Below are 27955 nucleotides of genomic sequence, written 5' to 3' on the forward strand. Positions count from 1 at the left end.
TCATTTTGTGTTTGTATTTCCATTCCTTTTTATTTCTGCCTTTGTGTAGACTGATGATTAAATAGTCAAACTACTACTACTTTCAAAGAGCCCCAAGGGCTTAATGACTCCATTTGTAACTGAGAAATGATTCTTGTTTTAGTAATCATTCTATAAATGATACTGCTGGATTGATTGCCTTAGGTTGATAGCTGGAGGAATTATTTTGGACAATACTAACAGTCCCATGTGAATTTATGTCTTAGTTTTATTTGCAGTCTTGCTAAGTAAAATGAGTCTTTGTATCTACTTTTTTATTAAAGTGAAATTTAGCAATAGCTAATATTAGGTGACATAAAGAAATAAAACATCCCCAACTAGTGAGTTAAGTACAAGATCTCTCTAAAAATATACTCAGATGAAAATCTAGCCCCATTATCGATACAGAATTTGTGAACATGGCATAATTCTTGGCAGGTGCTATAGAGATTTATCATTTTAAACAATTCACACACCACTGCAATTCAGCTCCAAAGGACAAAGATATTTTCAAGTAAACTAAAACTCATTTTGTTACTAGTTCAGTGGACGAATTCCCAGTCTTTACTCTGGAAAGCTGCCCAGCTTAGAGTAGCCAGATAAAACATAAGATACCTAGTTAAATATGAATTTCAACAACGTACAATTTTTAGTATAGGTACTATATGTCCTAAACACTGCATGAGACATACTCATACCAAAGAATTTGTTGTTTATGTGAAATTCATATTTAATTGGTTATTCTGTATTTTTACTTGTTACGTCTGGCACCCCTAGCCCAGGCTTTCTCAGGTTTTTTTAACGGGGCTCCCAAGCTTTTTCTATTGGTGTGAGAGCCTGCTACACAAATAATATGATCTTAACAATTGAATGGGTACATTAAGAGTGTAGTTACTGGAGTTAGACTGCCAAAGTTCAAATCACTGCTCCACTACTTCTTAGGTGTGTGGTCTTGAATAAGTTTTTTGACCTCTCTAAGCTTCAGTTTCTTCATTAATAAAATGAGTGGCTTATATGAAATAATGCATATGAAGGGCTTTCACACTGTACCTTGCATGTATGTATTCAAAAACAACTTATTTTCAATCTGGAGAAATGGGCTAAAAAACACACAGCTATTAAATGGGAACCACTAAGTAGAAAGCCAAACACGTGTGGAAAAAAAATGGAATAAGATTACAAATAGGATAGCACATAGAAGAAGGGAATGACATTGCAATGCAGCAAACACAGTATTGAGGATACACACCTCTACAAAAATGTTGTGTAGAAAATGACATGGTTTAAAGAAAAGAAAAGAAGCCGGGTGCAGTGGCTCACACCTGTAATCCCAGCACTCTGGGAGGCTGAGGCAGGTGGATCACCTGAGGTCAAGAGTTCCAGACCAGCCTGACCAACATAGAGAAACCCTATCTCTACTAAAAATATAAAATTAACTGGGCATGGTGGTGCTTGCCTGAAATCCCAGCTACTTGTGAGGCTGAGGCAGGAGAATCACTTGAACCTGGGAGGTGGAGGCTGCAGTGAGCCAAGATCACAGCACTGCACTCCAGCCTGGCAACAAGAGCAAAACTGTCTCAAAAAAAGAAAAGAACCTGATTTGGCCCTGTTGAGAGGAATTGTCCAGTTCTGGGCTCCAATTTTAAAAAGGAAAAAAATTTGAAGAAGCTAGAAAGAAAATATTAAAACCAAAAAGAAAAAAAAGAAATAAAGCTCATAGGTTGATCCCAGAAAAGGCAGAAGGGACATTTAATGACTTCACGATTATAAAAGTTACATAATGGTAGCTAAAAAGAGGAAATTTGCTCGAATAAAGGAGGATTTTTAAAGAATTTACTTAAGATCAGGCTTGCTAAGGCTGGGCGCGGTGGCTCACGCCTGTAATCCCAGCACTTTGGGAGGCCGAGGTGGGCGGATCACGAGGTCAGGAGATCGAGACCATCCTGGCCAACATGGTGAAACCCCATCTCTACTAAAAATACAAAAAAATTAGCTGGGCGTGGTGGTGTGTGCCTATAATCCCAGCTACTTGGGAGGCTGAGGTAGGAGAATAGCTTGAACCAGGGAGTCGGAGGTTGCAGTGAGCCAAGATCGTGCCACCGCACTCCAGCCTGGCGACAGAGCAAGACTCCATCTCAAAAAAAAAAAAAAAAAAAACAAGATCAGGCTTGCTAAACTTTCACATGGGGAGGAGTAGTTACCTGCAAATAGAAAATAAATATTCTTCTCTGATAGTCTTCAGAAATTGTGCAGACTCTGTGCTGTTTGGGATGGTTTAAATGTCATTCTTTCTGTATGAAACCTCCCTAAGTCTTCCCTAGGTCTAGGGTTCTACTATCTATATAGACATTTCAAAGGCCAGATGTGATGGCATGTTTGCCAAGGGCTTGCTGTCATGGGCTACTCTACCTGAATTCATTTAAACTGGGATGGGACATGGGCATTATTTCTCCATTTCTCTTTAGAGCTAAGTAACCAGGCAACAGCAATTTTGTATTTTACTTTTTTATCCCCCCAAAAGAATCACAGTAGGCTCAGAAGGAAATAATTTTTAAATCCATGTATGTTTTTCTCATAATTTGGTTTTATTCTAGACTATGAAGGTGTTTTAAAAGCTTGATGGTATTGATGGTGAATAAGTATACTGGATTTTAGATTGTTTATAAAATTTGTTTCTCTGGGCATTTGGCTTTTTAATCTTTCTCTTTTCCCCTTTATCCTTGCAAATTATTGGAGCAATTTAAAGACAATTACTGGTGATGAAATGATTTTGGACTTGTATTTTTCAAGGATTAGGTTGTAGGGGAGGATGAAAGGTTAACTTGGATGGTTGATGTCCCAGGAGGAGGAAGAGAAGAAACTAAAAAAGAAAATAAGGAAAAAATGGGAAAAAGTGAAATGAAATTAATTCAAAAGTACAACTAAAAAGAAATTGGAATGTGAAACGACCATGGGACTGGGGGCACCATGATCTTTTTGTCTCCATTTCCATTTTCATAAGATCACAAATGTCAGAGATGAAAAGCATATTGGAAGTAAATCGGCAATAAAGCCTGTCTTACTCAGCCTGGTCTCTCTTAGGGTTCCTTCACAGAGTAATGCCTCAATAAATGTTCACTGAATGGATAAGGGAGTGGGAGGATGACCTTGCCTTGTAATTCAAAGAATAGAGGCCTTTGGCAGGGCACAGTGGCCCACGACTGTAATCCCAGCACTTTGGGAGGCCGAGGCGGGTGGATCATGAGGTCAGGAGTTCAAGACCAGCCTGCCCAACATAGTGAAACCCCATTTCTACTAAAAATACAAAAATTAGCCAGGCATGGTGGTGCTCAGCTGTAGTCCCAGCTACTCGGGAGGCTGAGGCAGGAGAATCACTTGCACCCAGGAGGCAGAGGTTGCAGTGAGCCGAGATGGCACCACTGCACTCCAGCTTGAGCAACACAGCAAGACTTCATCTCAATCAATCAATCAATCAATAAATAGAATAGAGGCCCAATCTAGTAAATTAAGCTACGACTACTTGTCATAGTGACCTAACACCTGGATTATACATTCCCTAGATCTGTGAGGTATTTATGGTTTTAAAATGTTTTCCAAATAGTGCATCATTTGAAGTGTTTCATCTCACCCAATCCTTCCTCTACACAGCCCGTCACTGTGATCCCCTGTCCTCCCCATCACTCACTGCTGACTTGCTCCTTCCCACCTGTGTCTCTACAGCAAGTATCTATTATGCTCACACCACAAAGGGCCATTCTGGTCATTTCAAATTTTTTATCATTTTGTTTGGACTGCAAATGTATCAAGTCCAGAGACATTTTATTTGAACACAACTACTCCTAATGTCGGCAGTCCTAGTTTGAAGATAACCCAGTTAATGTCTACCAGGGTAAATGACCAGAGACTTCCAAAAAGAAGTCCCTTATTTTAAGGACCTGAGGTTCTGCCTATTGTGATTTTCCCAGAGCAGAAAATGTGAAATTCTATCTCTGTTTCTGGGAGTCTGGTGAAAAAATGTGAGAGGAGAGAGTAAGAATATTGCCCCTTCTTTCCGGAAAGCTCTAATAAACCCCATCACCTCAAGACAAGACCACCTGAAGAAAAAACATTAGCCATTTCTCTAATACAACAGCATCCCACTTCATTAAGTTGAATTAATGTTTGAGAATCTTTCAACAGAAATTGCAGGTAAGAGTGCTTTCCTTAACCAAATTGATCTCCTTCTCCTTCCCCATAGCACCTACTATTTCACCACCTGACTATGTAGCATTCTGTGTTAATCTTTTTATGGTCTGACTCCTCATCAAGTTTATAACCATATTGTCCACAGAAGGGAACTCAAGAATGAAACTCAGGGCGTTGTGGCCCGCATCTGTAGTCCCAGCTACCCTGGAGGCGGAGATGGGAGAATTGCTTGGGCCCAGGAGTCCCAGCCTAGTCTGGGTAACATAGTGAGACCTCATCTCAAAAAAAGAATCCAGCTGAATGTGCTGAGCTCCTGCTAGAGCATCTAAAGCTGCCTGTGGGCTGGGCGCGGTGGCTCCCACCTTTAGTCCCAGCTACTCGGGAGGCTGAGGCAGGAGAATCGTTTGAACCCAGGAGGCGGAGGTTGCAGTAAGCCCAGATCGGGCCACCGCACTCCAGCCTAGGTGACAGAGCGAGACTGTCTCAATAATAATAATAATAGTAATAATCATGCTGCCTGTGTCCCCTGATGAGGCAGCACTGGCCGCAGGTGGCCGCTAACCTCTTGAAATAGGGATGGTCCGAATTAAGGCACATGCAAGTCAACACTACACCGGGTTTCAGAAACACATACGATTTTCAAAAGAATCAAAATATTGCATTTAGTTTATTGATTGCATGTTGAAATCTTACTTTGGATATATTAGGTTAAATAAAGTATATCATTAAAATTTCTAAACTTATGTGCCTATGAGAAACCTCCAAATTACACAGGTGGATCGCGTTATATTTCTCTTGGACAGCACTGGTCTGAAGGATGACAAAAATAACAATACGTTTGAATCACGCCGTGTCTTTAGAGAAAAGAAGAAAGAAGAGTTTCCTTTTGTGTCGCTTAGGGGTTCCTCGCAAGCACCATCTGACAGAGAAAAGCCCTGGCTCCCGCCCCAGTGGCTTCTAATCCTGGTCCTCACGCCCAGAAAGCCGGGAACGGGCAAGCCTGGCAAGGCGTTTTGAAAGGGAACAGGACCCCCCGAGTATGGGATGCGTTTTTGCCTCACAAAAGTCCCTTGGAGGTGGGGGGACGGCAGCGGCTGAGGGGCAGGAAAGAGGAGAGCACACTGCGAGCGGCCCTTGGAATCACGCACGCAAAACCTCGGCCCCCAGGCTCCCATTTCCAGGTTCGGGGGTGACCTCCTCAAGATGGCCGCCGCCTGGGGGCGGGCCGCTACGCTGCATGGGTGTTGATTGGGTGAGACGACTCGATGGTGAGCAATGATTGGTTTACACTGCGCGAGCTGGGCGGAACCGGAAGATGGTGTGTGCCAAGGGCTGCCAGGGGCCTGGGGCTCGGCGTCGGTTCCCGAGGGATGTGGAGAGCTGGCAGCATGTCTGCTGAGCTGGGAGTCGGATGCGCATTGCGGGCGGTGAACGAGCGCGTGCAGCAGGCGGTGGCGCGGCGGCCGCGGGTGAGGAAGGAGGCTGCGTGGGGACGGTGGGCGGCCGCCTTGAGAAGAGGGACACCTGCGTGGGAATGGGTCGTCACAGTGACGCAGAGGGGTCTCCCGGAGAGGCGGGTCCGGTCGGCCGCCTAGGGCCACGGAAAGGCTAGCTAACGGTTTCCCCAGCCTCCTTACCCAGAGTCTCTTAGGTTTTCTGGAGATTGGCTTCGTTGGAGTAGGGGGTACCGCTACCTCGGGAAAATGACTTAGTGTCCAGGTATCGTGGCCACTTGGGCACCGCGTCGTTTCGGGGTCGACAGCCTTGGCGGATGCGAGGGGGGCCAGGCCTGTGCCCACGGACGGTTAGGGGAGACGGGGGTACAAGGAGGCCAGACACGCCCGAGATCGCGTGTGTGGCAGCGTCTCACCTGCTAAGTGCCCAAGAAATGCCAGTGCCGCCCGGAGGCCGAGGTGAGGGTGGACTGGCCGGACTTCGCTGGCACCAGAGCGGCACTTGTTTTGGGGGCAGGAGGGAGCAGTCCAATCCCAAGCTGGTTAAGGGGAGATTTCGTCTTTTGTATGTATATATTTTACCTCCTCTTGGACTTTGATTAGACCAAGAATCACAATCTGCCCACCTCAGTGCAAGTTTAAGCTGAATGGTGGTGGAATGAGACTGACCTTTAACAGAGAGTTCACGGGTTTCTCTGATCGAGCATTTATGCTGGCTGAAGACAAGACCTGTATTATAGTCTTTCCTTCACTGTTCCTTAGACCTTGCCTTGAACAAGTCAGGTAACTACTCCGGCCCTCAGCTCTGAAGGCTCTGAGCTCTCTTCAGATGTTAATATTCTGTGATTCTCGGTGATTCTCCAAGAAAAATCTAGGGCTTCCCCTAATAAACATCACCCTGGAGGTTCTCTCAGGAGAACTCTCAGGTAGACGGGCTGCCTGTTCGGGTAACTCTCTGGAAAACCTCAGTCATCAGCATAATCCCAGTAGTCACGACTTGGACTCAGAAGAGGCTGATTACGCATCCCTGTGGAAGGAAGGAAAAGGAGACATTTTTCTAATTGATCTGACTCCTTCACGTCCTTGAGAACACTGTGATTCTGTGAAAACTTCAGGGGGTGATGGATACAAGAAGACTGAATCGTGCAAGGATAAATGAATCTCTTCTCTTACTGTTTCTATGTGGATTGGGTAGCAGCAGAACGCGTAGAACCCCTACTCTTTGTGTAGTGGCCGTGAGAGGATGTCACGTAGATCTAATCCTGAATCCAGAATTTTTTATGTCACAGTGTTAGTTCTGCCACTGGTTCTTTTCTTTTCTTTTTTCTTTTTTTTTTTTTTTTTTTTTGTTGTTGTTGTTGTTTTGTTTTTTGTTTTATTTTGAGACGAAGTCTCACTGTCACCCAGGCTGTAGTGCAGTGGCGCAACCTCAGCTCAGTGCAACCTCCGCCTCCCGGGTTCTAGCGATTCTCCTGCCTCAGCTTCCCAGATAGCTCGGATTACAGATGCCCGCCACCACACCTAGCTAAGTTTTTGTATTTTAATAGAGATGGGGTTTCACCATTTTGGCCAGACTGGTCTCGAACTCCTAACTTCAGGTGATCCACCCACCTCAGCCTCCCAAAGTACAGGGATTACAGGTGTGTGGCTCACCTGCCTGTGCCACTGGTTCTTAATTCACAGATTGAACAATCAATTACTTAGTTACCTAAGTGGGCCACTTTTAGAGTAAATGGGGCAGTGTTATTATTGTGTAATGATACACCAGGACCAGAATGAGTCGCCAGAACTGCTAATGTTTGGGTTTCAGAAGCCAGAAGTGACCTCTCTTTTACTCAGAGTGCAGCCTTCTATTAATGAAGTGATTCTTAAGCCTCCAACATTAGTATGTCTTAGAGTCATCTGGAGAGATTGTTAAAAAGGAAATTCTCCGCTGGGCGCGGTAGCTCACCGCTGTAATCCCAGCACTTCAGGAGGCCAAGGCGGGCAGATCACCTGAGGTTGGGAGTTCCAGAGCAGCCTGACCAACATGGAGCAACCCTGTCTTTACTAAAAATACAAAATTAGTCAGGCGTGGTGTTGCATGCCTGTAATCCCAGCTACTCAGGACGCTGAGGCAGGATAATCGCTTGAACCCTGGAGGCAGAGGTTGCAGTGAGCTGAGATGGCACTATTTTCCTCTAGCCTGGGCAACAAGAGCGAAACTCTGTCTCAAAATAAAGAGAAAAAAAAAAAAAAAGGAAATTCTCACCCAGGTGATGCCGATGCAGTTGATCAAAGACCACGCTTATGGGAAATACTGCTTTAACTTGCCCAGCTCTCTTGAGAGAGAAATTTCTTCTGGTATATACTGACATCGCTAACATATTCGATTGAGATGCCATGCCCCTAAAAAACATTTGATCACCACTATTTGATATTGATCTGCCTACAGTGTTGAAAAAATAGATCTTACCTAACGCCAAGTTGAGATCAATGCCCGTCTATCCTACGGGATCTGTCCTATGGGATTCTTCAGGATACTGTTCCCAAACATTCACTCATATGGCTCTTTCCCTCTTGGCAGGATCTTCCAGCCATCCAGCCCCGGCTAGTGGCAGTCAGCAAAACCAAACCTGCAGACATGGTGATCGAGGCCTATGGACATGGGCAGCGCACTTTCGGCGAGAACTACGTAAGAGCCCTTTCCTGAAGCCCTTTGGAAGCATCATGATTGCCAGGCTTCTGACTTGTTCTGTTTTGACCTTTTAGGTTCAGGAACTGCTAGAAAAAGCATCAAATCCTAAAGTAAGTAGATAGCTGAATTCTTTAATTTATATCTGAATCTTGGCTCGTTAGTTGAAAATTAGACCCATCTTGGTGTTTTGAGTTGTATGGCAATTTTAGGATGGCTGACTTTAGATTGGGCCAGGGATAGAAATGTCAACTTTCACCTTGAGCCCCAAGTAATTCTCAGCTAGATTTTTCTCTTTGTTCAGACTATCATTTTCTCCTTGGTGGCTGTTTGGAAATGGTGGTTTCAGGAGCTTGCTGTAATCTTGGATCTTTTCAAGATTTGAAAGCTTAAATCAGTTCATCCCTGATGGGCGATATCTGAAAGGTGGAGGGAATTGATGGGAACAAGGAAGGAAGACAAAACAGAAGCCTTAGATTTTTCTCTATCCTTTTACCTCATTAGGAGGCCAGGTGAAGATTGTGATAGTTTATTACATTTAAGGAACAGAGAGTGGATGTGAAAGGTGACAGGGAGTGCACGAGGCGTTTGAGCCAGCAAGGCCTCTGTAAAATCTGAGTTACACATGGTTACCTTTTTCTCCTCAGATTCTGTCTTTGTGTCCTGAGATCAAATGGCACTTCATTGGCCACCTACAGAAACAAAATGTCAACAAACTGATGGGTAAGATAAAACTAAATATGAAGACAAAATTGCTCTGTCATTGTATTGCTTATACTACCCTTTGTGGAAGAGAGAGCAACTTTTAGAATAGCCCCAATTCACCATTTGTTTTTGGAATTTCTTTAGGAAAATCTGAGTTCTTAATAAAAAGAGAAAACATCATGCCAAGAACAGAATGAATTCACAATTGTCTGGGTTATATATACTTGGAAACCTACCCAACCTCATGTTTATTATTATTTGGTGGTCTTTGCGAAAAATTACAAAGAATCATAGCCCATAAATTTTTTTAACTAGCAAAAGAGACGTTTCTGTTCTTTTTCCTTTAAATAAAAGGCTACAGCAAATAAAATACAATACAGTAAAGTAAATATAGTAAAGTAAAATTAAGAATTATAGTAAAGTAGGCCAGGCACAGTGGCTCATGCCTATAATCCCAGCACCTTGGGAGGCCAAGGCGGGCAGATCACCTGAAGTCAGGAGTTCAAGATCAGCCTGGCCAACATGGTGAAACCCCAACTCTATTAAAAATGCAAAAAATAGCAGGGCGTGGTGGCGCATGCCTGTAGTCCCAGCTACTCAGGAGGCTGAGGCAGGAGAATTGCATGAACCCAGGAGGCGGAGGTTGCTGTGATCTGAGATCACGCCACTGCGCTCCAGACTAGCTGACAGAGCAAGACTCCATCTCAAAAAAAAAAAAAAAAAACAAGAATCATAGTAAAATAAAACTAAGAAAGACATGGAGATAGTAACTGAACTTATTTCCCTGAAGGTATCAAAATTTAAATAACCTGTATTTATTTTGTAACAGTTTTATTGGGGGTAATTGACTTACAATAAATTGCACATATTTAAAGTATAGAATTCGACAAGTTGTGATGTATGTTTGCACCTGTGAAACCATCACGACAAACAGTGAGTGTATCTATCACCCCCAAAAGTTTCCTCCTGTCCCTTGGTAATCCCTCTCTTACCCGTCCCACTTCTCTTCCTCAAGAACCACTTACCTGTGTTCTGTCACTGTTAATGTATATTAGTTTACATTTTTTAGAGTTTTATCCAAAGGGAATCGTGAAGTATATAACTCTTTTTGTCTGACTTCTTTCATTCAGTGTAGAGATTCATCATGTTCATACCTGTATCAAAGGTTCATTTCTTTTTATCATTCAGTAGTATTCCATTGTATAAATATATCACAATTTGTTTATCCATTCACCTGTTGATGAACGTTTGGATTGCTTCTCATTTTTGACTGTTGCAAATAAGTTGCCATGAATATTTGTGTACAGGTCTTTGTATGGACATATGTCCCTTTTTCTTGGAATAAATACATAGGAATAGAATGGCTGAGTCACAAGTTAAGTGTTTAACTTTTTATAACTGCAATAAAACAAACATAAAATTTACTGTCTTGAGGTTTTTTTTTAATTTTTATTTATTTATTTATTTATTTATTTATTTATTTATTTATTTATTGAGACAGAGTCTCGCTGTGTCACCCAGGCTGGAGTGCAGTGGCGCGATCTTGGCTCACTGCAAGCTCCGCCTCCCGGTTTCACGCCTTTCTTCTGCCTCAGCCTCCCGAGTAACTGGGACTACAGGTGCCCACCACCACGCCCAGCTAATTTTTTGTATTTTTAGTAGAGACAGGGTTTCACCGTGTTAGCCGGGGTGGTCTCAATCTCCTGACCTTGTGATCCACCCGCTTCAGCCTCCCAAAGTGCTGGGATTACAGGCGTGAGCCACCGCGCCCGCCCCGTCTTGATGATTTTAAGCATACGGTTCAGTGGCATTTTGTAGTCACGTTGTTGTGTGACCATCACCACCGTCTATCCACAGAATTCTTTTCATCTTGCAAAACTGAAACTGTGTACCCATTATATATGCTTAATTTTTTAAGAAACTACCAAACTTTTCCAAAGTGATTGTGCCATTTTACATTTCTACCCATAGTGTTCAAGTTCCTCCACATCCTTGTCAACACTTAGTATGGTCAGTCTTTTAAAATTGTAGCCATTCTATTTTTTTTTTTTTTTTTTTTGAGATGGAGTCTCACTCTGTCGCCCAAGCTATAGTGCAATGGTGCAATCTTGGTTCACTGCAACCTCCGCCTCCCAGGTTCAAGTGATTCTCCTGCCTCAGCCTCCTAAGTAGCTGGGATTACAGGCACACACCACCACACTCGGCTAATTTTTTTTGTATTTTAGTAGAGATGGGGTTTCACCGTGTTGCGCAGGCTGGTGTTGAACTCCTGAGCTCAGACAATCTGCCTGCCTCAGCTTCCCAAAGTGCTGGGATTACAGGTGTGAGCCACTGCATCCGGCCCAATTTTAGCCATTCTAATAGGTATATGGTAGTGTCCTTGCATTTCCCTAATGCCTAGTAATGTTGAACTTTTCATGTTTGCCATCTGTGTATCTTCTTTGGTGAAGTATCTATTAAAAGTATTTTGCCCATTTTCTAATTGGATTATTTTCTTACTGTTGAGACAAGGGAGTTCTTTACATTTTCAATTTACAATTCACACCCGGCTAATTTTTTGTATTTTTAGTACAGATGGGGTTTCACCGTGTTAGCCAGGGTGGTCTCAGTCCCCTGACCTCATGATCCACCCGCCTCGGCCTCCCAAGGTGCTGGGATTACAGGCGTGAGCCACCGCACCTGGCCCATCTTTATCAGATATGATATGAGTTCTTTATCAGATAGGTGCTTTGCACATATTTTTCCTCAGTCTATGACTTGTCTTTTGAAAAGCGAAAGTTTTTAATTGGAATAGCCCAATTTATCAGTTGTTTTTGTTTTTGTTTAAAGAATGCACTTTTGCCATCATGTCTAAGAAATCTTTGCCTATCTTAAAGTCACAAAGATTTTCTCCTATGTTTTCTCCTGGCAGCTTTATAGTCTTAGGTCTTATTAGGGTTCATGGTCCATTTTGAGTTAATTTTTGTATATGGTACAACATATGGATCCAAGTTCATTTTTTTGCACATGAATATCCAGTTGTTCCAGAACTGTTTGTTAGAAAGGCTATCCTTTTTCCATAGCATTGCCTTTGCATTTTTGTCACAAATCAGATATCCTTTGATGTATTTCTGGACTGTCTGTTGATATTGATCTCCTCTGTTAATGAGTGATCTATTTGTCTACCTTTATACCAGTAGCTTGCTACTTTGATTTACTGGAGCTTTAAAATAATTATTGAAATTAGGTACTGTTAACCTCCAACTTTGTTCTTTTTCAAAGTTATTTTAGCTATTGTGGGTCTTCTACATTTCCATATAAACCAGCTTTTCAATTTCTACAAGAAAAAAAGAAAAGCCTGCTGGATCGTATTGGATCTTAGATCAACTGGGGAACATTTTGACACACTAAAAAAATTGACTCTCTTAACACATTAACAAGGTATACCTTAGTATTTATTTATATCTTTAATTTCTCTCAGTAATATTTTATAGTTTTCATTGTATAGATTTTCCACATCTTTTCTCAGATTTATTCCGAAGTGTTTATATTTTTTATGCTATTGTAAATGTATTTTTCTATTTCAACTTCTGATAGTTGCTAGTACAGGTTATAAGCATCCTAATTTCAAATTTCTGAAAATCAAAATACTCCAAAGTCTGAAACTTTTAAGCACTGACATGACACTTAAAAGAAATGCTCATTGGAGCCAAGCATGATGGTTCATGCCTGTAATCCCAGCACTTTGGGAGGCTGAGGCAAGCAGATCTTTTGAGCCCAAGAGTTAGAGACCAGCCTGGGCAACATGGCAAGACCCTGTCTCTACAAATAATACCAAAAAATTAGCTGGGTGTGCTGGCACGCACCTGTGGTCCCAGCTACTTGGAAGGCCAAGGTGGCAAGCTCGCTTGAGCCCAGGAGTTTGAGGCTGCAGTGAGCCAAGATCTCACCACTGCACTCCAGCCTGGGCAACAGAATGATACCTTGTCTCAAAACAAAAACAAAAAAGAAAAGAAAAGAAAAGAAATGTTCATTGGGCCAGATGCAGTTCCTCATGCCTGTAAGCCCAGCACTTTAGGAGGCCAAGGCAGGAGGATCATTGGAGCCCAGGAGTTGAAGACCAGCCTGAGCAACATGTCAAAACCCCATCTCTACAAAAAATAATAAAATTAGTCAGATATGATGGCTCAAACCTGTAGTCCCAACTACTCAGGAGGCTGAGGTGGAAGGATTGTTTGAGCCTGGGAGGTCGAGGCTGCAGTGAGCCGTGATTGCACCACTGCACACCAACCTGGATGACAGAGTGAGACCCTGTCTCAAAAAAAAAAAAAAAAAGATTTGGATTTCAGATTTTTCAGATTAGAGATGCTAAACTTGTTAAGTATATGCAAATATTTCAAAGTCTGAAAAAATCCTAAATCTGAAACTGAAACATTTCTGGTCCCAAGCATTTCACATAAGGGATACTCTACCTGTATATAGAAATATACTTGATTTTTGTATGTTGATCGTGTATCCTGTAACCTTGCTAAAATTACTTATGTTCTAGTTGCTTTTCTGTAGATTCCATTGAATTTTCCACATAAATAATCATGTCATCTATGAGTAAAGACAGTTTACTTCTTTGTATATTTCCCTATTTACTTCTTTATGAATAGAAGTGCTGAGAGTGGGCACATAAGGAGGAATTTCCCTTCTAATTTTAGTTTGCTGAGAGATTTTGTCAAGAATAGGTGTTGAATTTTGTCAGTTGCATTTAATGTATCAAAGTGATCATACGGTTTTTTAGTTTGTTAACATGTTGAATCACATTTATTGATATTCTTTTTTTTTTGAGATGGAGTCTCACTCTGTCACCCAGGCTGGAGTGCAGTGGCATGATCTCGGCTCACTGCAAACTCCACCTCCCGAGTTCAAGCGATTCTCCTGCCTCAGCCTCCCAAGTAGCTAGGATTATAGGCACGTGCCACCACACCTGGCTAATGTTTTACATTTTTAGTAGAGACAGGGTTTCACCATATTGGCCAGGCTGGTTGCGAACTCCTGACCTTGTGATCTGCTGGCCTCAGCCTCCCAAAGTGCTAGGATTACAGGCGTAAGCCACCATGCCCCAGCCTATTGATTTTCAAATGTTAAACCAACCCTGCATTCCTAGGATAAATCCTACCTGAAAGCTGGGTCTCTGTTATCTTATTACATGTTATATAAACAAAATACTGTGTTATGGGATTTATAACTATGTAAAAGCAAAATGCATGACACCAATAACAGAAAGAAGGGGATAAACAGAAGCACACTAGTGTAAAGTAGTATAACACACCTTGAAGGTGGACTGTTGTAAGTTAAACCCCAAAGCAACCAATAAAATAACACAGTAAGGAGTTATAGCTAATAAGTCAACAAAGGAGATATATTAGATTCAAAAAATATGTGAAATGGTATCTCCTTGATTTTCTTTTTTTTTTTTTTCTTTTTTTGAGACGGAGTCTCACTCTGTTGCCCAGGCTGGAGGGCAGTGGTGTGATCTTGACTGTCTGCAACCTCCGCTTCCCAGATTCATGCGAGTCTTCTGCTTCAGCCTCCCAAGTAGCTGGGACTACAGGCACGTACCACCACGCGCAGCTAATGTTTTTGTATTTTTAGTAGAGACAGGGTTTCACCATCTTGGCTAGGCTGGTCTCAAACTCCTGACCTCATGATCCACCAGCCTTGGCCTTCCAAAGTGCTGGTATTACAGGCGTGAGCCACCGCGCCTGGCGGTTTTGATTTTCATTAATAACAAATGACGTTGAGCATCTCTTCATAGGCTTATTGGCCATTTTTATGTCTTCTTTGGAAAAATGTCTAGTCAGTCCTCTGCATGTTTTTTAAATTGAGTTGTCTTTTCATTATTGAGTTGTAAATTCCACCTAGATTAAATAATCTAACTTGAAAATAAAGCTATAAAAGTATGAAGATAAAATACAGGAAAATACTTTTATTTTCTTGGGCTTTTCTAAGCAAGACATAAAATCTGGAAACCATAAAAAAACAACTAGGCCAGGTGCAGTGGCTCATGCCTGTAAATCTAGCACTTCGGGAGGCCAAGGCAGGCGGATCACTTGAGCCCAAGAGTTTAAGACCAGCCTGGGCAACGTGGCAAAACCCTGTCTCTACTAAAAATACAAAAAATTAGCTGGGCATGGTGGTGTGTGCCTGTAGTCCCAGCTACCTGGGAGGCTGAGGTAGGAGGATCACCTGAGCCGAGAGGTTAAGGCCTGCAGTGAGCTGTGATTGTGCCACTGCACTCCAGCCTGGGTGACATAGGAGACCCTATCTAATAATAATAATGATAAAAAATTCAAAAGGAAGAACTAGCAGATTTGATCACACAAAAAGTAAAGCTTTCTGCATGTCAAAGCAAAAGGGAGGCACAGAGTGGGAGAAAAATAATATTTTTGAAGAGGGAAGAGGTTAATATCCAGAATACATAAAGAGCTACAAATCTTTTTGTTTAATCTATAGGAAAAAAAATAGGCAAAAACTGAGGCAGTTTACAAGGGGTAAAAATACAAAAGGCCAGTAATCAAATGAAAAATATTCATCCTCAAACAGAGAAATACAAAATCACTAAAGACTGCTAAGATCCAGTGATTTGAGGGAGTAAGTAAATGAGTACTCCTTCATCTTACCAGGAGATTCTAAAACTGTAGAGTCTTGGAAAAACCTAAAGATTCCACCAAAAAACTATTATAACTGAACAGTAACATTACAGGATACAAAATAAATATACAAAAATCAGTAGCATTTCTGTATGCCAACAGTGAATGATCTGGAAAAGAAATCAAGAAAGTAGCCGGGCACAGTGCCTCACGCCTGTAATCCCAGCACTTTGGGAGGCCGAGGCGGGCGGATCACGAAGTCAGGCGATCGAGACCATCCTGGCTAACACTGTGAAACCCCGTCTCTACTAAAAATACAAAAAATTAGCCGGGCGTGGTGGCAAGCGCCTGTAGTCCCAGCTATTCAGGAGACTGAGGCAGGAGAATGGCGTGGACCTGGGAAGTGGAGCTTGCAGTGAGCCGAGATCACGCCACTGCACTCCAGCCCGGGCGACAGAGCGAGACTCTATCTCAAAAAAAAAAAAAAAGTTAAAAAAAAAAAAAAAGAAATCAAGAAAGTAATCCCATTTACAGTGGCTACAAATGAAATACCTAAGAATAAACTTAACCAAAGAAGTGAAAGATTTCTACAATGAAAACTATAAAACATTGATGCAAGAATTTGAAGAGGACATGAAAAAATGGAAAGATATTCCAGGTTTATGAATTGGAAAAATCACTATTCTCAAAATGACCTAATTACCCAAAGCAGTCTGCAGATTCAGTGCAGTTCCTATCAGAATACCAGTGACATTCTTCACAGAAATAGAAAATCATAATCCTGAAATTTATATGGAACCATAAAAGACCCATAATAGCCAAAGCCATCCTGAGCAAAAAGAACAGAACTGGAGGAATCACATTACCTGACTTCAAATTATACTGCAGAGCTATAGTAACCAAAACAGTATGATACTGGCATAAAAACAGACACATAGACCAGTGAAACAGAATAGAGAACCCAAAAATAAATTTGTACATCTACAGAGAACTTATTTTTAACACAGGTGCCAAGAACATACATTGGGGAAAGGACAATCTCTTCAATAAATGCTGCTGGGAAAACTGGATATCCATATGAAGAAGAATAAAACTAGACTCCTGTCTTTCACCATGTACAAAAATCAAATCAAAATGGATTAAAGACTTAAATCTAAATCTAAGACCTGAAACTACTAAAAGAAAACATTGGGGAAACTCTCCAAGACATTAGTCTGGACAAATTTGTTTTGTTTTGTTTTGTTTTTTGAGACAGGCTCTCACTCTGCACCCAGGCTAGAATGCAGTGGCATGATCTTGGCTCACTGCAACCTGCACCTCCTGGGTTCAAGCAATTCTCCTGCCTCAGCTTCCCAAGTAGCTAGGATTACAGGTGCGCCCCACCATGCTGACTAATCTTTGTGTTTTTAGTAGAGACAGGGTTTCACTATGTTGGCCAGGCTGGTCTTGAACTCCTGACATCAGGTGATCCGCCTGCCTAAGCCTCCCAAGGTGCTGGGATCACAGGTGTGAGCCACTGCACCCAACCATGTTAGAAATAAGTAAAGGTGATGAGAGGAGGGAGGGAAAGAGGGAGGGGGGAAGGAGCCAGCAGGCATAGAAGGGGCAGGAAAGCCTAACAGAACTGTTGTTTTGGTGCTATTTTCCTTTCTGGATGATCCATTATACTCGTTCAACCTCACGGCTCAATTCATTTCTATAAAGGCTTCTTGAGGCCAGATGCAGTGACTCACACCAGTAATCCCAACACTTTAGGAGGCCAAGGTGGGAGGATCACTTGAAGCCAAATATATATGTATATTTTCTTTCTTTCTTTTTTAGTCTTTCTAGTCTTGCTCTGTCACCCAGGCTGGAGCGCAGTGGCATGATCCCGGCTTACTGCAACCTCTGCCTCTCAGGTTCAAGGAATTCTGCCTCAGCCTCGAGTAGCTGGGATTACAGGCATGTGCCACCATGCCTGGCTAATTTTTTTTGTATTTTTAATAGAGACAGGGTTTCACCATGTTGGCCAAACAGATCTCAAACTCCTGGCCTCAAGTGATTCGACCGCCTCAGCCTCCCTAAGTGCTGGGATTACAGGCGTGAGCCACAATGCCTAGCCACATTGGCTAATTTTTGTATTTTTTGGTAGAGACAGGGCTTCACTGTGTCAGGCTGATCTCGAACTCCTGGCCTCAAGTGATTTGCCCTCCTCAGCCTCCCAAAGTGTGGGGATTACAGGTATGAGCCATCACGCCCAACCTTGACAAAGATTTATTGAGTAAATACTCCAAAAGCACAGGCAACCAGCATAAAAATGGACAAATGGGATCACATCGAGTTAAAAAGCTCGTGCAGGCTGGGTGCAGTGGCTCACGCCTGCAATCCCAGCACTTTGGGAGGCCAAGGCCAGCAGATCACGAGGTCAGGAGTTCAAGAACAGCCTGGCCAACATGGCAAAACCCCATCTCTACTAAAAATACAAAAATTAGCCAGGTGTAGTGGTGGGCACCTGTAATCTCAGCTACTTGGAAGGCTGAGGCAGAAGAATCATTTGAACCCGGGAGGCAGAGGTTGCAGTGAGCCAAGATTGTGCTACTGCACTCCAGCCTGGGCAACACAGCAAGACTCTGTCTCAAAAAAAAAAGAAAAAGAAAAAAGCTCTTGCAGAGCAAAGGAAACAACAAAGTGAAGAGACAACTCAGAATGGGAGAAAATATTTGCAAACTACCCATCTGAAATGCTTGTACATAGCACCAACTTCTATATCCAAGCTTTGTTTTTGTAATAAAAAATAAGAAACAATCTAATGTCCATTAACAAGAGGAATAGTTATGTAAACTGTGGTAATCTGTCCTGTGGATTGCTGCAGTTTTTTAGTAGAGATGGGGTTTCACCATGTTGGCCAGACTGGTCTCAAACTCCGGACCTCAGGTGATCCACCCGCCTGGGATTATAAGTGTGAGCCACTGCACCCGGCCAGTGTTGGGGTCATTGTGATGTCTTTGTTGGATAAGAATACCCTCATCCCAGAAAGTTGAAGAATGTGGTGATATGCTGGGGAAGCATCTTGGCTTCCACTGGTTATCCTTTCTTCACTGTCATCCTGACCTGTTTCTCTCAGTTTGAACTGAGACATAGATCAAGCCTTTTACTAGGAATCTGTCCGTTACCAGCTTCTTGAAGCATATGGATATATATGCTGCCTGATCGTGTATGTCAGTGTTTCCCTTATTTACCTTTGCTGATTAGCCAGGGATGGTCTGACATTTGAATTTGTATCTAGTAAAACTGTCACATTTGTCTTCTTAGAGGAACTGAGATTTCACTGTGTTTTTCTTTGCCTGGCGTATTTTTTCCTCTAACAAGTCAGAGATTTGTTGCATGTTACCTCCTGCAATAGAGCAAATAAGGAATACTACCTTGCCTCTGTCTCATTACAGCTGTCCCTAATCTCTTCATGCTGGAAACAGTGGATTCTGTGAAGTTGGCAGACAAAGTGAACAGTTCCTGGCAGAAAAAAGGTTCTCCTGAAAGGTTAAAGGTTATGGTCCAGATTAACACCAGTGGAGAAGAGAGTAAGTGACCAGACCTGAATTGTAGATTTTTCTTCCCTTAGGATGGTTGAAGCTCAGGGAGAATGGGTGGCCCCAAGTGATAATGCTTACTTCAGAGGGTGTGGTTAGGATTGAATGTGATAATCCAGGCAACGCTGTTAGCACAGAGCCCTACACATGTTGTTAGCTATTCGTTAAGAGTAAATGATCAGGTATTCGATTGCAACCATCAAAGCACCAGTATTCACCAAATCTTAGTATGCAGGAACACAGTAGAGGCATCTGTTTTCTAGATAATGTACTAGAGTCAGACTGCCTGGGTTTAAATCCCAATTATCAATAGAAATCCGAAATCAACCTATAGATCTATAAATACCTATAGATCAGGTATTTATTGTATCATTTCTTGATAATTAGCTATAATATGCCCTAGTTAAAGACTGAAGTAAACATTACTGGCATCTCCACCTAATAAATGGGAGCAAGACAATATCAATAGCTCTTTTTTTTTTTTTTTTTTTTTTTTGAGACGGAGTCTCATTCTGTCATCCAGGCTAGAGTACAGTGGTGCAATCTTAGATCACTGCAAGCTCTGCCTCCCGGGTTCACACCATTCTCCTGCCTCGACCTCCTGAGTAGCTGGGACTACAGGCACCCGCCACCACACCTGGATAATTTTTTTTTTTTTTTTTTTTTTTTTTTAAGTAGAAACAAGGTTTCACCACGTTAGCCAGGATGGTCTTGATCTCCTGACCTTGTGATCCGCCCGCCTTGGCCTCCCAAAGTGCTGGGATTACAGGCATGAGCCACCGTGCCCGGCCTCAATAGCTCTTATAACTGTGTAACAAATAATGGCTTGCTGCAGATTTCTCCTCCAGTTGTTAATTAGAAAGTTCAGTTAAACTTTGCAAATATATAGCCAAAAATGTTTAACATGTACTTTATTTTAAATTTTTTGCAACTCCATTAAATTAATAAAACTATAAAAATTCTTGATTTAGAAAAGTAATTCTCAAGTTCATCTGGCATTTTGGCAATGCAAATCTTCCTGGTATCCCAAAAAAGCAAGGTTTTTTTCTTTTCCATGTCTCCTAGCTGTTTTCAGCTGAAATCCTGAGATGGAGGAAAGATAATCCAACTGATAGCTCTTCTTGAGACATCTGGAACCTGACCAGAAGCAGAGCAGCATAGAAAACCCCAAGTACAAAGTTACTCTTTAGGACTTGAGGCTCTTTCAAGAGATTCTCTTGGGGGTCACCTCTTCTGTCATAAGGAAGGGAAGAAAATGGAGCCTTCCTCTGGCCATTTACCCTTGCAGTATACCTGTTTTCCGTTTCTTTTCGTGAAGGTAAACATGGCCTCCCACCTTCAGAGACCATAGCCGTCGTGGAGCACATAAATGCCAAGTGTCCTAGCCTGGAGTTTGTGGGACTGATGACCATAGGAAGCTTTGGGCATGATCTTAGTCAAGGACCAAATCCAGACTTCCAGGTACTGGGGGGTCGGGGAGATTGCTCATGTGCTGAAGAAGCAGGGGCTGGAGTGCTGTTGCAGGGCTGGCTGCAGTGAGGACTGCAGAGACATCCCAGACACTGCCTGTCGAGTGTTCTAGCCCTCTTCTGAACTCTTCTCAGAAGGAAAAGGGAAGAACAGGTTCCCAAAGGCCTGCAAACCTTTCTCAACTCAACTTGAACTTGGCTAAAACATAGTCTTTAGAGAATATGAGCTTTCTTCCTCTCCAGTGACTAATAGTTTTCTCAAAAGTGGGATAGTTTACAAAAATCCCTTTCAGTAACTTCTGGCAATTTTGACAGGCCTTGAAATCATAAGGAATACATAACTGGCCAGGCGCGGTGGCTCACGCCTGTAATCCCAGCACTTTGGGAGGCCAAGGTGGGCGGAGGCCAAGGTGGGCGGATCACGAGGTCAGGAGATTGAGGTCATCCTGGCCAACACGGTGAAACCCCATCTCTACTGAAAAAAAAAAAAAATACAAAAAATTAGCTGGGCATGTTGGCGGGTGCCTGTAGTCCCAGCTACTCGGGAGGCTGAGGCAGGAGAATGGCATGAACCCGGAATGCAGAGCTTGCAGTGAGCCAAGATCACGCCACTGTACTCCAGCCTGGGAGACAGAGCAAGACTCTGTCTCAAAAAATAAAAAAAAATAAAAAATAAAAAAAGAATACGTAACCATTGTCAGAGAAGTTCAGATTCAGCCGCTTTTGGGCATCATTAGAGAAGGCAGGAGTAAAATAGGTGTCGTCTCTTTCTGTCAGCTGTTACTGTCCCTCCGGGAGGAGCTGTGTAAAAAGCTGAACATCCCTGCTGACCAGGTTGAGCTAAGCATGGGCATGTCCGTGGATTTCCAGCACGCGGTAAGTGTTCAGCCAGTGCCATGTCTGCCTCGAGGGGTGGGAGTAGGGTGTCTGAGAGGCTGACACAAGAGCAGATCTTTGCTGTAGAACCCTTGGAAATGCCTTGGGATGGCAATAGGGTACCCAGTCTCAGGGTCTCAGCTATTCCAGCATCTCCCATTCCTGATGCCCTTTCTTTTTTGAAAAGAGCTAGGCGCACGCCTGTAATGCATGCACTGCGGGAGGCCGAGCCGGGTGGATCACAAGGTCAGGAGTTCGAGACAAGCCTGACCAACATAGTGAAACCCCCTCTCTACTAAAACTACAAAAATTAGCTGGACATGGTGACGCACACCTCCAAGCTACTCGGGAGGCTGAGGCAGGAGAATTGCTTGAACCTGGGAGGCGGAGATTGCAGTGAGCCAAGGTCACACCACTGCACTCCAGCCTGACTGACAGAGCGAGACTCTGTCTCAAAAAAAATAAAAAATAAAATAAAAGTAAAAGAAATGTATAGAAATTATAGCCTGACATCTGAACTTTTAAAACAAAATATAATTCCATAAGTGTAATCTAAAGGAAATAAGAAATTAATTATAAATATAATTCCATAAATTATAAACATAATTCCATAAGTGTAGTCTAAAGGAAAATGAGAAATTAAGCTATAATTTTTGGAAAGGCATATCATTACATAAGTGCGTGGGCCTGGCTGTATCACAGCAAATCACAATGAAGCAGCCTAAGGCTTCATCTTTTTTTTTTTTTTTTGAAACTGAGTCTTGCTCTATTGTCCAGGCTGGAGTGTAGTGGCGCGATCTCAGTTCACTGCAACTTCCTCCTCCCAGGTTCAAGCGATTCTCCTGCCTCAGCCTCTGAAGTAGCTGGGATTGCAGGCGCCTGTCACCATGCCTGGCTAATTTTTGTATTTGTAGTTGAGACGGGGTTTCACCATGTTGGCCAGGCTGGTCTTGAACTCCTGACCTCAGGTAACCCACCCACCTCAGCCTCCCAAAGTGATGGGATTACAGGCATGAGCCACCGCACCCATCCGAGGCTTGCTCTTACGTGTAGATTCACCAACAATCTTATGTGTACATCAACAGCTGTAAATATCAACTGATACAAGTGTGCTAGATTGGCAATGCAAATACATGATTTTCTGAAACAGCAAATAACTTGATAAAATTTCAAAAATCAAAATATAAACTTGCATTCCTGGAAAATTGTATTTCTTAAAACAGTGCAAAAATACATTGCATTGGTAAGTAAAATGGAATTTGATCAGATAATTATAAGGATTTTTTTTCATCTACTGACTGTGGCACATTGGAAAGATGGGTGTGCTGTGCTGTGCGGCTGCATCCCACACTGGACGTCTAATGTCCTTGACCTGCACCTAGCTGAGTGCCAGCCACACTTCCCAACCACTGGAAATCTAGAGAAACCCAACTTGTTTCCTATATACGCCCTCAGAGGTCAGATCTCTGAGGAGAACCATCACCCCGAAGCCATCTTCGGCTGTTATTATTCTTCATAGACGGCTCTTGAGAGCCAGAATGGGGGCACAGCTTCAGCACTGGCTCCATTTTATTATTTTAAACCTGATCCTTGATACCTTCTCTTCTTTCCTACAGATTGAAGTAGGATCTACAAATGTCCGAATAGGAAGCACCATTTTTGGAGAGCGGGATTACTCAAAGAAACCCACGCCAGACAAGTGCGCAGCAGACGTGAAGGCGCCGCTGGAGGTGGCACAGGAGCACTGAGCCAGGGAATACTGAGAGCACTAACTATGCACTAACCTAGATTTTCATTTCGATATTCCCTGTGTCCCAGCACAGGTCTCCTATGACCTGTGGAGAGCACTAATGATCACGTGTGTTGATGGAAACCATCTGTGCTTAGTCTCTGACATAGGAAGCTTGCTTCAAGCAGTGACTTTGGATTGAGTTTGAGAAATTCAAACATTTCTGCAGAACAGATACCAAATCAATAGCTAGGAATCGTGTTCCATATTGAATTCTGCCCAGGAGCATGAACTGATCCATGAATGCCTTTTCCAGGTTAAAATTTGGTCACTGATGCCTCTAATCGTGGAATTCAGAGGCATTCCCCTTTTTCATCTCATTTTAATAGGAAATTCCTTATGGTTAACTACTCCCTACAAACTCCTGCTACATTGTCTAGATTGCTGCTCTGGAGTAAGGTGATTTCTGCCCCCAGATTCTTCCCTAGCCGATAGATATGTGAAGATATTCCCAACTGTGGAATGACAGTACAGGTAACTTCAGGAAATGGCTCGGGTTAATTCTCAAAACACAAATTGTTGCTGGCCAGGCACGGTGACTCATGCCTGTAATCCCAGCAATTTGGGAGGCAGAGATGGAAGGATCGCCTGAGCCTAGGAGTTCAAGACCAGCCTCAGCAACATCAGGAGACCCCATCTCTACAAAAAATTTAAAACTTAACTGGGCATGGTGGCTGAGGTGGAAGAATCACTTGAGCCCAGGAGTTTGAGGCTACAGTGAGGTATGATTGCACCACTGTACTCCTGCCTAAAAAAATAAAAAATAAATAAATACAATCTCCCACTAGTCCATCAAGGCTTTGATCACTTGGGGAGTTCTTCGTAGATGCTGTCACATTTCTTAAAGCAACCTTTTAATATGCAGATAATACCCCCCACACACACACCTTTTTTAGAGACAGCCTGTCTCTTTAAAAAAAAATTAATTTGGTAGTGAGAGCTTGTGTCACTGCCAGTCTGTGGTGTCCCTGAAATGAAGGGATAACATAAGCAAGAATTGGGCCTTTCTGACATCGTCCTGAAGAGACAGGACTTTTTGAGTTTTTCCTCTGGGACCTACAGTGATGAGCGTTTAATGATTATCTCCTCCACTATAATCTCTTTAGGATGATTTTTTTAATCAAACACCGGTGAATCTCATTACTCCTAAGAAACGAAAGATTCCTTCAAAGCCTGTCCAGGCACATGGTTTCAACAAAGCCTGACTTTGACGTTCCTTGTCCTGAGGAGCACTTTCCAGGCACAGTTACAGCTTCCCCGCTGTATTTACAAGCCAGAATTGTGCAACTCTTCTGGATCATTTAATAAAGTAACAAGATCTTTAAAAAACCCTAAAACACCATTCTCCAATAGTCATGACAGATGGCTTCAGTATGGCTTGTTTTCTATTTTCCAGATGGCTTTTTCTCTTATTTTTTCAAGCCCCAGTCTGATTTTACAAGTAACTTTCAAACATGATGCTGCTGCCGAATGTACTTTTGTAAACTTAAAGATTATGATTCCTGTATTATTTCAGTGAGAGCTACAGTGCGATATTTCAGAGTCTATTAAATAAAAATGTGAGTTTGAATTATACCATCTGTGCCAATTACAAAGCAATTAAAAGATTTATTTTTTATGATCTGGTGTAGTGAGTAAATGTAACAGGAGGGGGCATTGGAACCCACAGGAAGCAGCTGTGCTGGTGCCTTGGCATCGTGCCAGCCGGGCTTTGGAGGAGGGCTTCCCCACGGTCACAGACGCAGCCAATGCTACACCGTGGGTGAGAGGGATTCTGAACTTCTAAGGGCAAGAAAAAAGACATTTCAGGAATTACAGAAATAGACGTTACCCCTTGCTGCAAGAGACTTTTGAATTGCCTCTAGATGGCGACATTGGCTAACTGGAGGGACAAGCACTGGCTCTCCACTGTCAGCAATTTACCCTGAGAGGGACTCCTGGTTTACTCAGTCTGGTGGAGGCCAGAGAGGACATGACTCAAGTGATAGGGTGACTTGCAGAGCCTCAGGGGTTCAATACCAGCCAGCCTGGGCAACATGGTGAAATCCTGTCTGTACCAAAAATACCATCCCCCAAAATTAGCTGGGCATGGTGGCGCATGCCTGTGGTCCCAGCTACTCCAGGGGCTGAGGTGGGAGGATCAGTTGAGCCTGGGAGGCAGAAGTCGCAGTAAGCTGAGATCGCACCACTGCACTCCAGCCTGGGCGACAAGGTGAGACCCCATCTCAAAAAAAAAAAAAAAAAAAAACCAAAACAGCGAATAAGGAGGAAAGCCAGGGAAGGCTCAATCAGGTCTAGATAAGGGAAGGACACCAAAGTGTGTCCAGAGTGTCCCCAGCAGGATGGGATCTTTTGCAGAGAGAAAATTGAGCCAGGTTGTGAGTTTGTCTTTCGTTAACACATGATGGGTGGCAGGTTGGGTTTCTTCCAGATTTTCATGAAAGCCAGTTCCTGGAGTTTGGACGGCTTGCTCTCCTGGAATGGACCCACCTGTGCAGCCTTGCAGTCTCTGAGGGCGCCGGGCCCTTGTCTGCCCTGAAGCCAGCCTCAGAAGGCTTGAGATGCCACAAAACCTCCCAACAGTCCATCAAGGCTTTGATCTCTTGGGGAGCTCCTCACAGAATCTGTCACAGTTCTCAAAGCAACCTCTTAATACTCAAATGGTACCCCCCTCCCTTTTGTTTAACATTGATGGCATATGCAGCACTATTCTCTATAGTCTCTCATTTCACCATCACAGCAGCTGGTACACTTGCGTAGGCTGATAGGCAATGTCCCTTTGTGGACGGGGAACTGGGGCCCAGAGAAGGTTCCGTGTTCTCCTGGTCTGAGGTCAGAGTGAGTTGGTGGCTGGACAAGAAACTCAGGACTTGACTTTCTGGCCCAGAACATGGTCACTACTCCACACTGGTATCTTCTATCTCTACCTTTAATAATTGATAAGTGGCATATTCTTAGATGTGCAGCTTTCATTTAAATGAGTCTTATTACCATAAAATAAGTGTATGTTTCTATTCCATTGGAACAGTTGAGAATTGATGCATCTTAATGCAGAACAAACTTTGAAACCACAGCCAGTGGGCGTGAGAAGGAAGGAGAGCATTAAACCCAGCCATGAGTGGGATTGGCCTCCCCTCTCATCATCCCATCTCCCTCCCAAGCTCATTCCTCATGATTCAAGCTAATCTCACAAGCTGCAGGGCTCAGAGTGTGCAACCCTGTGCCTTCCCCCTGAAGCTGGACCAGCAGTGAATTCTGTTCCTTAAGGCTGGACACACAGGAATGAGGTCAGACAAGACATTCTTAAAATCCAGGACATCTTCATCCTTCAGAAAACAAGTGGCCCTGTGCATTCCACCAAAGCTTTGAAGGAGGAAGGACTCGCTTACCAGTTCCTGAAGGGCTGCAGTAGGAGTGGAATGTCTTCAGTGGTGCAAGGGGAAAGGATTTTTCTGGGAACTGTGACTGTCTTTACCATGAAATCAGTTGAATGCTATTACATCAGCCTCATGACTAAGGACAAAAGAATCCAGACCGTCTACCAAAATGTTTTACTAATCTGTCCTCCCTCCCCTTACGGAACATATAGGTAAAGAAAAGGGCTTCCTTTTCCACCCAGTTTGCACCAACATGTGTAAACTATGGCTCTGTGTGGTTGAGCAGCTACTTACAAGGTAAGGGTCCTTAAACTTAAGTTCCTCTTCTATAATCACATTGAAGCCTCAAGGGACCGCAGAGCTAACATTTTTTTTTTTTCCTTTAAAGTCCAGCACAGATCAGCTGAAATGGCACACGGTGGGGACAGCAGGAGGGGCTTTTGGCACTTTTCTTGTATTTAAAATAAATTTTACAAGCCCACACTCCTGAGCCTTGAGATCACAGGGAGCAGAGGCCACTCTGAGTGCCGGAGTGCCTTCTCGAATGGTCCCATCTGCACCAGCTGCCTGGAGACACCGCCTGCTAGCTCTGTGCTATCCCAGGCTAGCGTCTCCAGCACCCGCCCTCCCAGCAGCCGTGCCGCTCTCCAGCCTCAGAGCTAAGCCTGACCCGGCTGCCAATCTCCAAAATAAAATCAATGTGTGACCTTATTCACCAGATGTACCGAAGAAACAAGCCCAAATGAAGGCCAACTCTGAAGCCAAAAAGGGAAGATGAGAAGTGGGAGAGAGAGAGAGAAAGAGGAGGGGAAAGAAACTTGGCTAGACATGAAAGCTGTCTTGTCTGTCTGTTCCCTATTAGGCACAATTCTCTCGCAATCTGCAGCCTCCACATAATTCTCTTGACCAGAAACTCTCTGGAGAGATAGTGTCAGAGGAAAAACAAACAGAATAGCATCTTCTGACAGCAAAGTCACTTAAAAACCTATTTGGGAGGGAAGAAGAGAGATGTCAGCACCTCAGGGGAGGGTACTCCTTTGCAGCAGGCCACATGTGGAGTTACATTTGCCCTGGAATTGGACAAGGACAGGCAGGGGCCCAGGAGAGGGTTGATGTGCGAGGGCAAGGCAGTCCCAGGAAGCAAAAGCCCAAGGCCTCTGCCCTCCCAGCACCTCTGATGCCCAAGATCTACCTCTCTGTGGACACCACACTAAATCCCACA

At 43.2% G+C, this 27955-nt stretch overlaps 1 protein-coding gene and 1 long non-coding RNA gene across 4 annotated transcripts; one reads left to right on the top strand and one right to left on the bottom strand.

Moving 5' to 3' along the window:
• The first annotated feature begins 5453 nt into the window (after nucleotides 1-5453).
• Nucleotides 5454-24977, top strand: PLPBP (pyridoxal phosphate binding protein). 3 transcript variants are annotated; one of them, XM_007962172.3, is made up of 8 exons: nucleotides 5454-5672; nucleotides 8224-8331; nucleotides 8409-8444; nucleotides 8979-9054; nucleotides 19079-19213; nucleotides 20541-20683; nucleotides 21469-21567; nucleotides 23184-24977. In XM_007962172.3, the coding sequence occupies exons 1-8, from the start codon at nucleotides 5469-5471 to the stop codon at nucleotides 23313-23315; spliced, it is 933 nt and encodes a 310-aa protein (XP_007960363.3). In that variant the 5' UTR covers nucleotides 5454-5468; the 3' UTR covers nucleotides 23316-24977. The 3 variants fall into 3 exon arrangements, with proteins under 3 accessions (XP_007960363.3, XP_037839533.1, XP_037839534.1); XM_037983605.2 differs by lacking the exon at nucleotides 5454-5672 and adding an exon at nucleotides 5767-5922; XM_037983606.2 differs by lacking the exon at nucleotides 5454-5672 and adding an exon at nucleotides 5989-6116.
• LOC140712191 (uncharacterized) lies at nucleotides 24785-27014 on the bottom strand. Its single transcript, XR_012093676.1, has 2 exons — nucleotides 26746-27014; nucleotides 24785-25138 (listed from the first exon to the last, which is right to left on the bottom strand). It is a non-coding gene; the product is annotated as an uncharacterized lncRNA (long non-coding RNA).
• Nucleotides 27015-27955: the final 941 nt, after the last annotated feature.

This window comes from Chlorocebus sabaeus, chromosome 8 (assembly GCF_047675955.1).
Source record: "Chlorocebus sabaeus isolate Y175 chromosome 8, mChlSab1.0.hap1, whole genome shotgun sequence".
Classification (NCBI taxonomy): domain Eukaryota; kingdom Metazoa; phylum Chordata; class Mammalia; order Primates; family Cercopithecidae; genus Chlorocebus; species Chlorocebus sabaeus.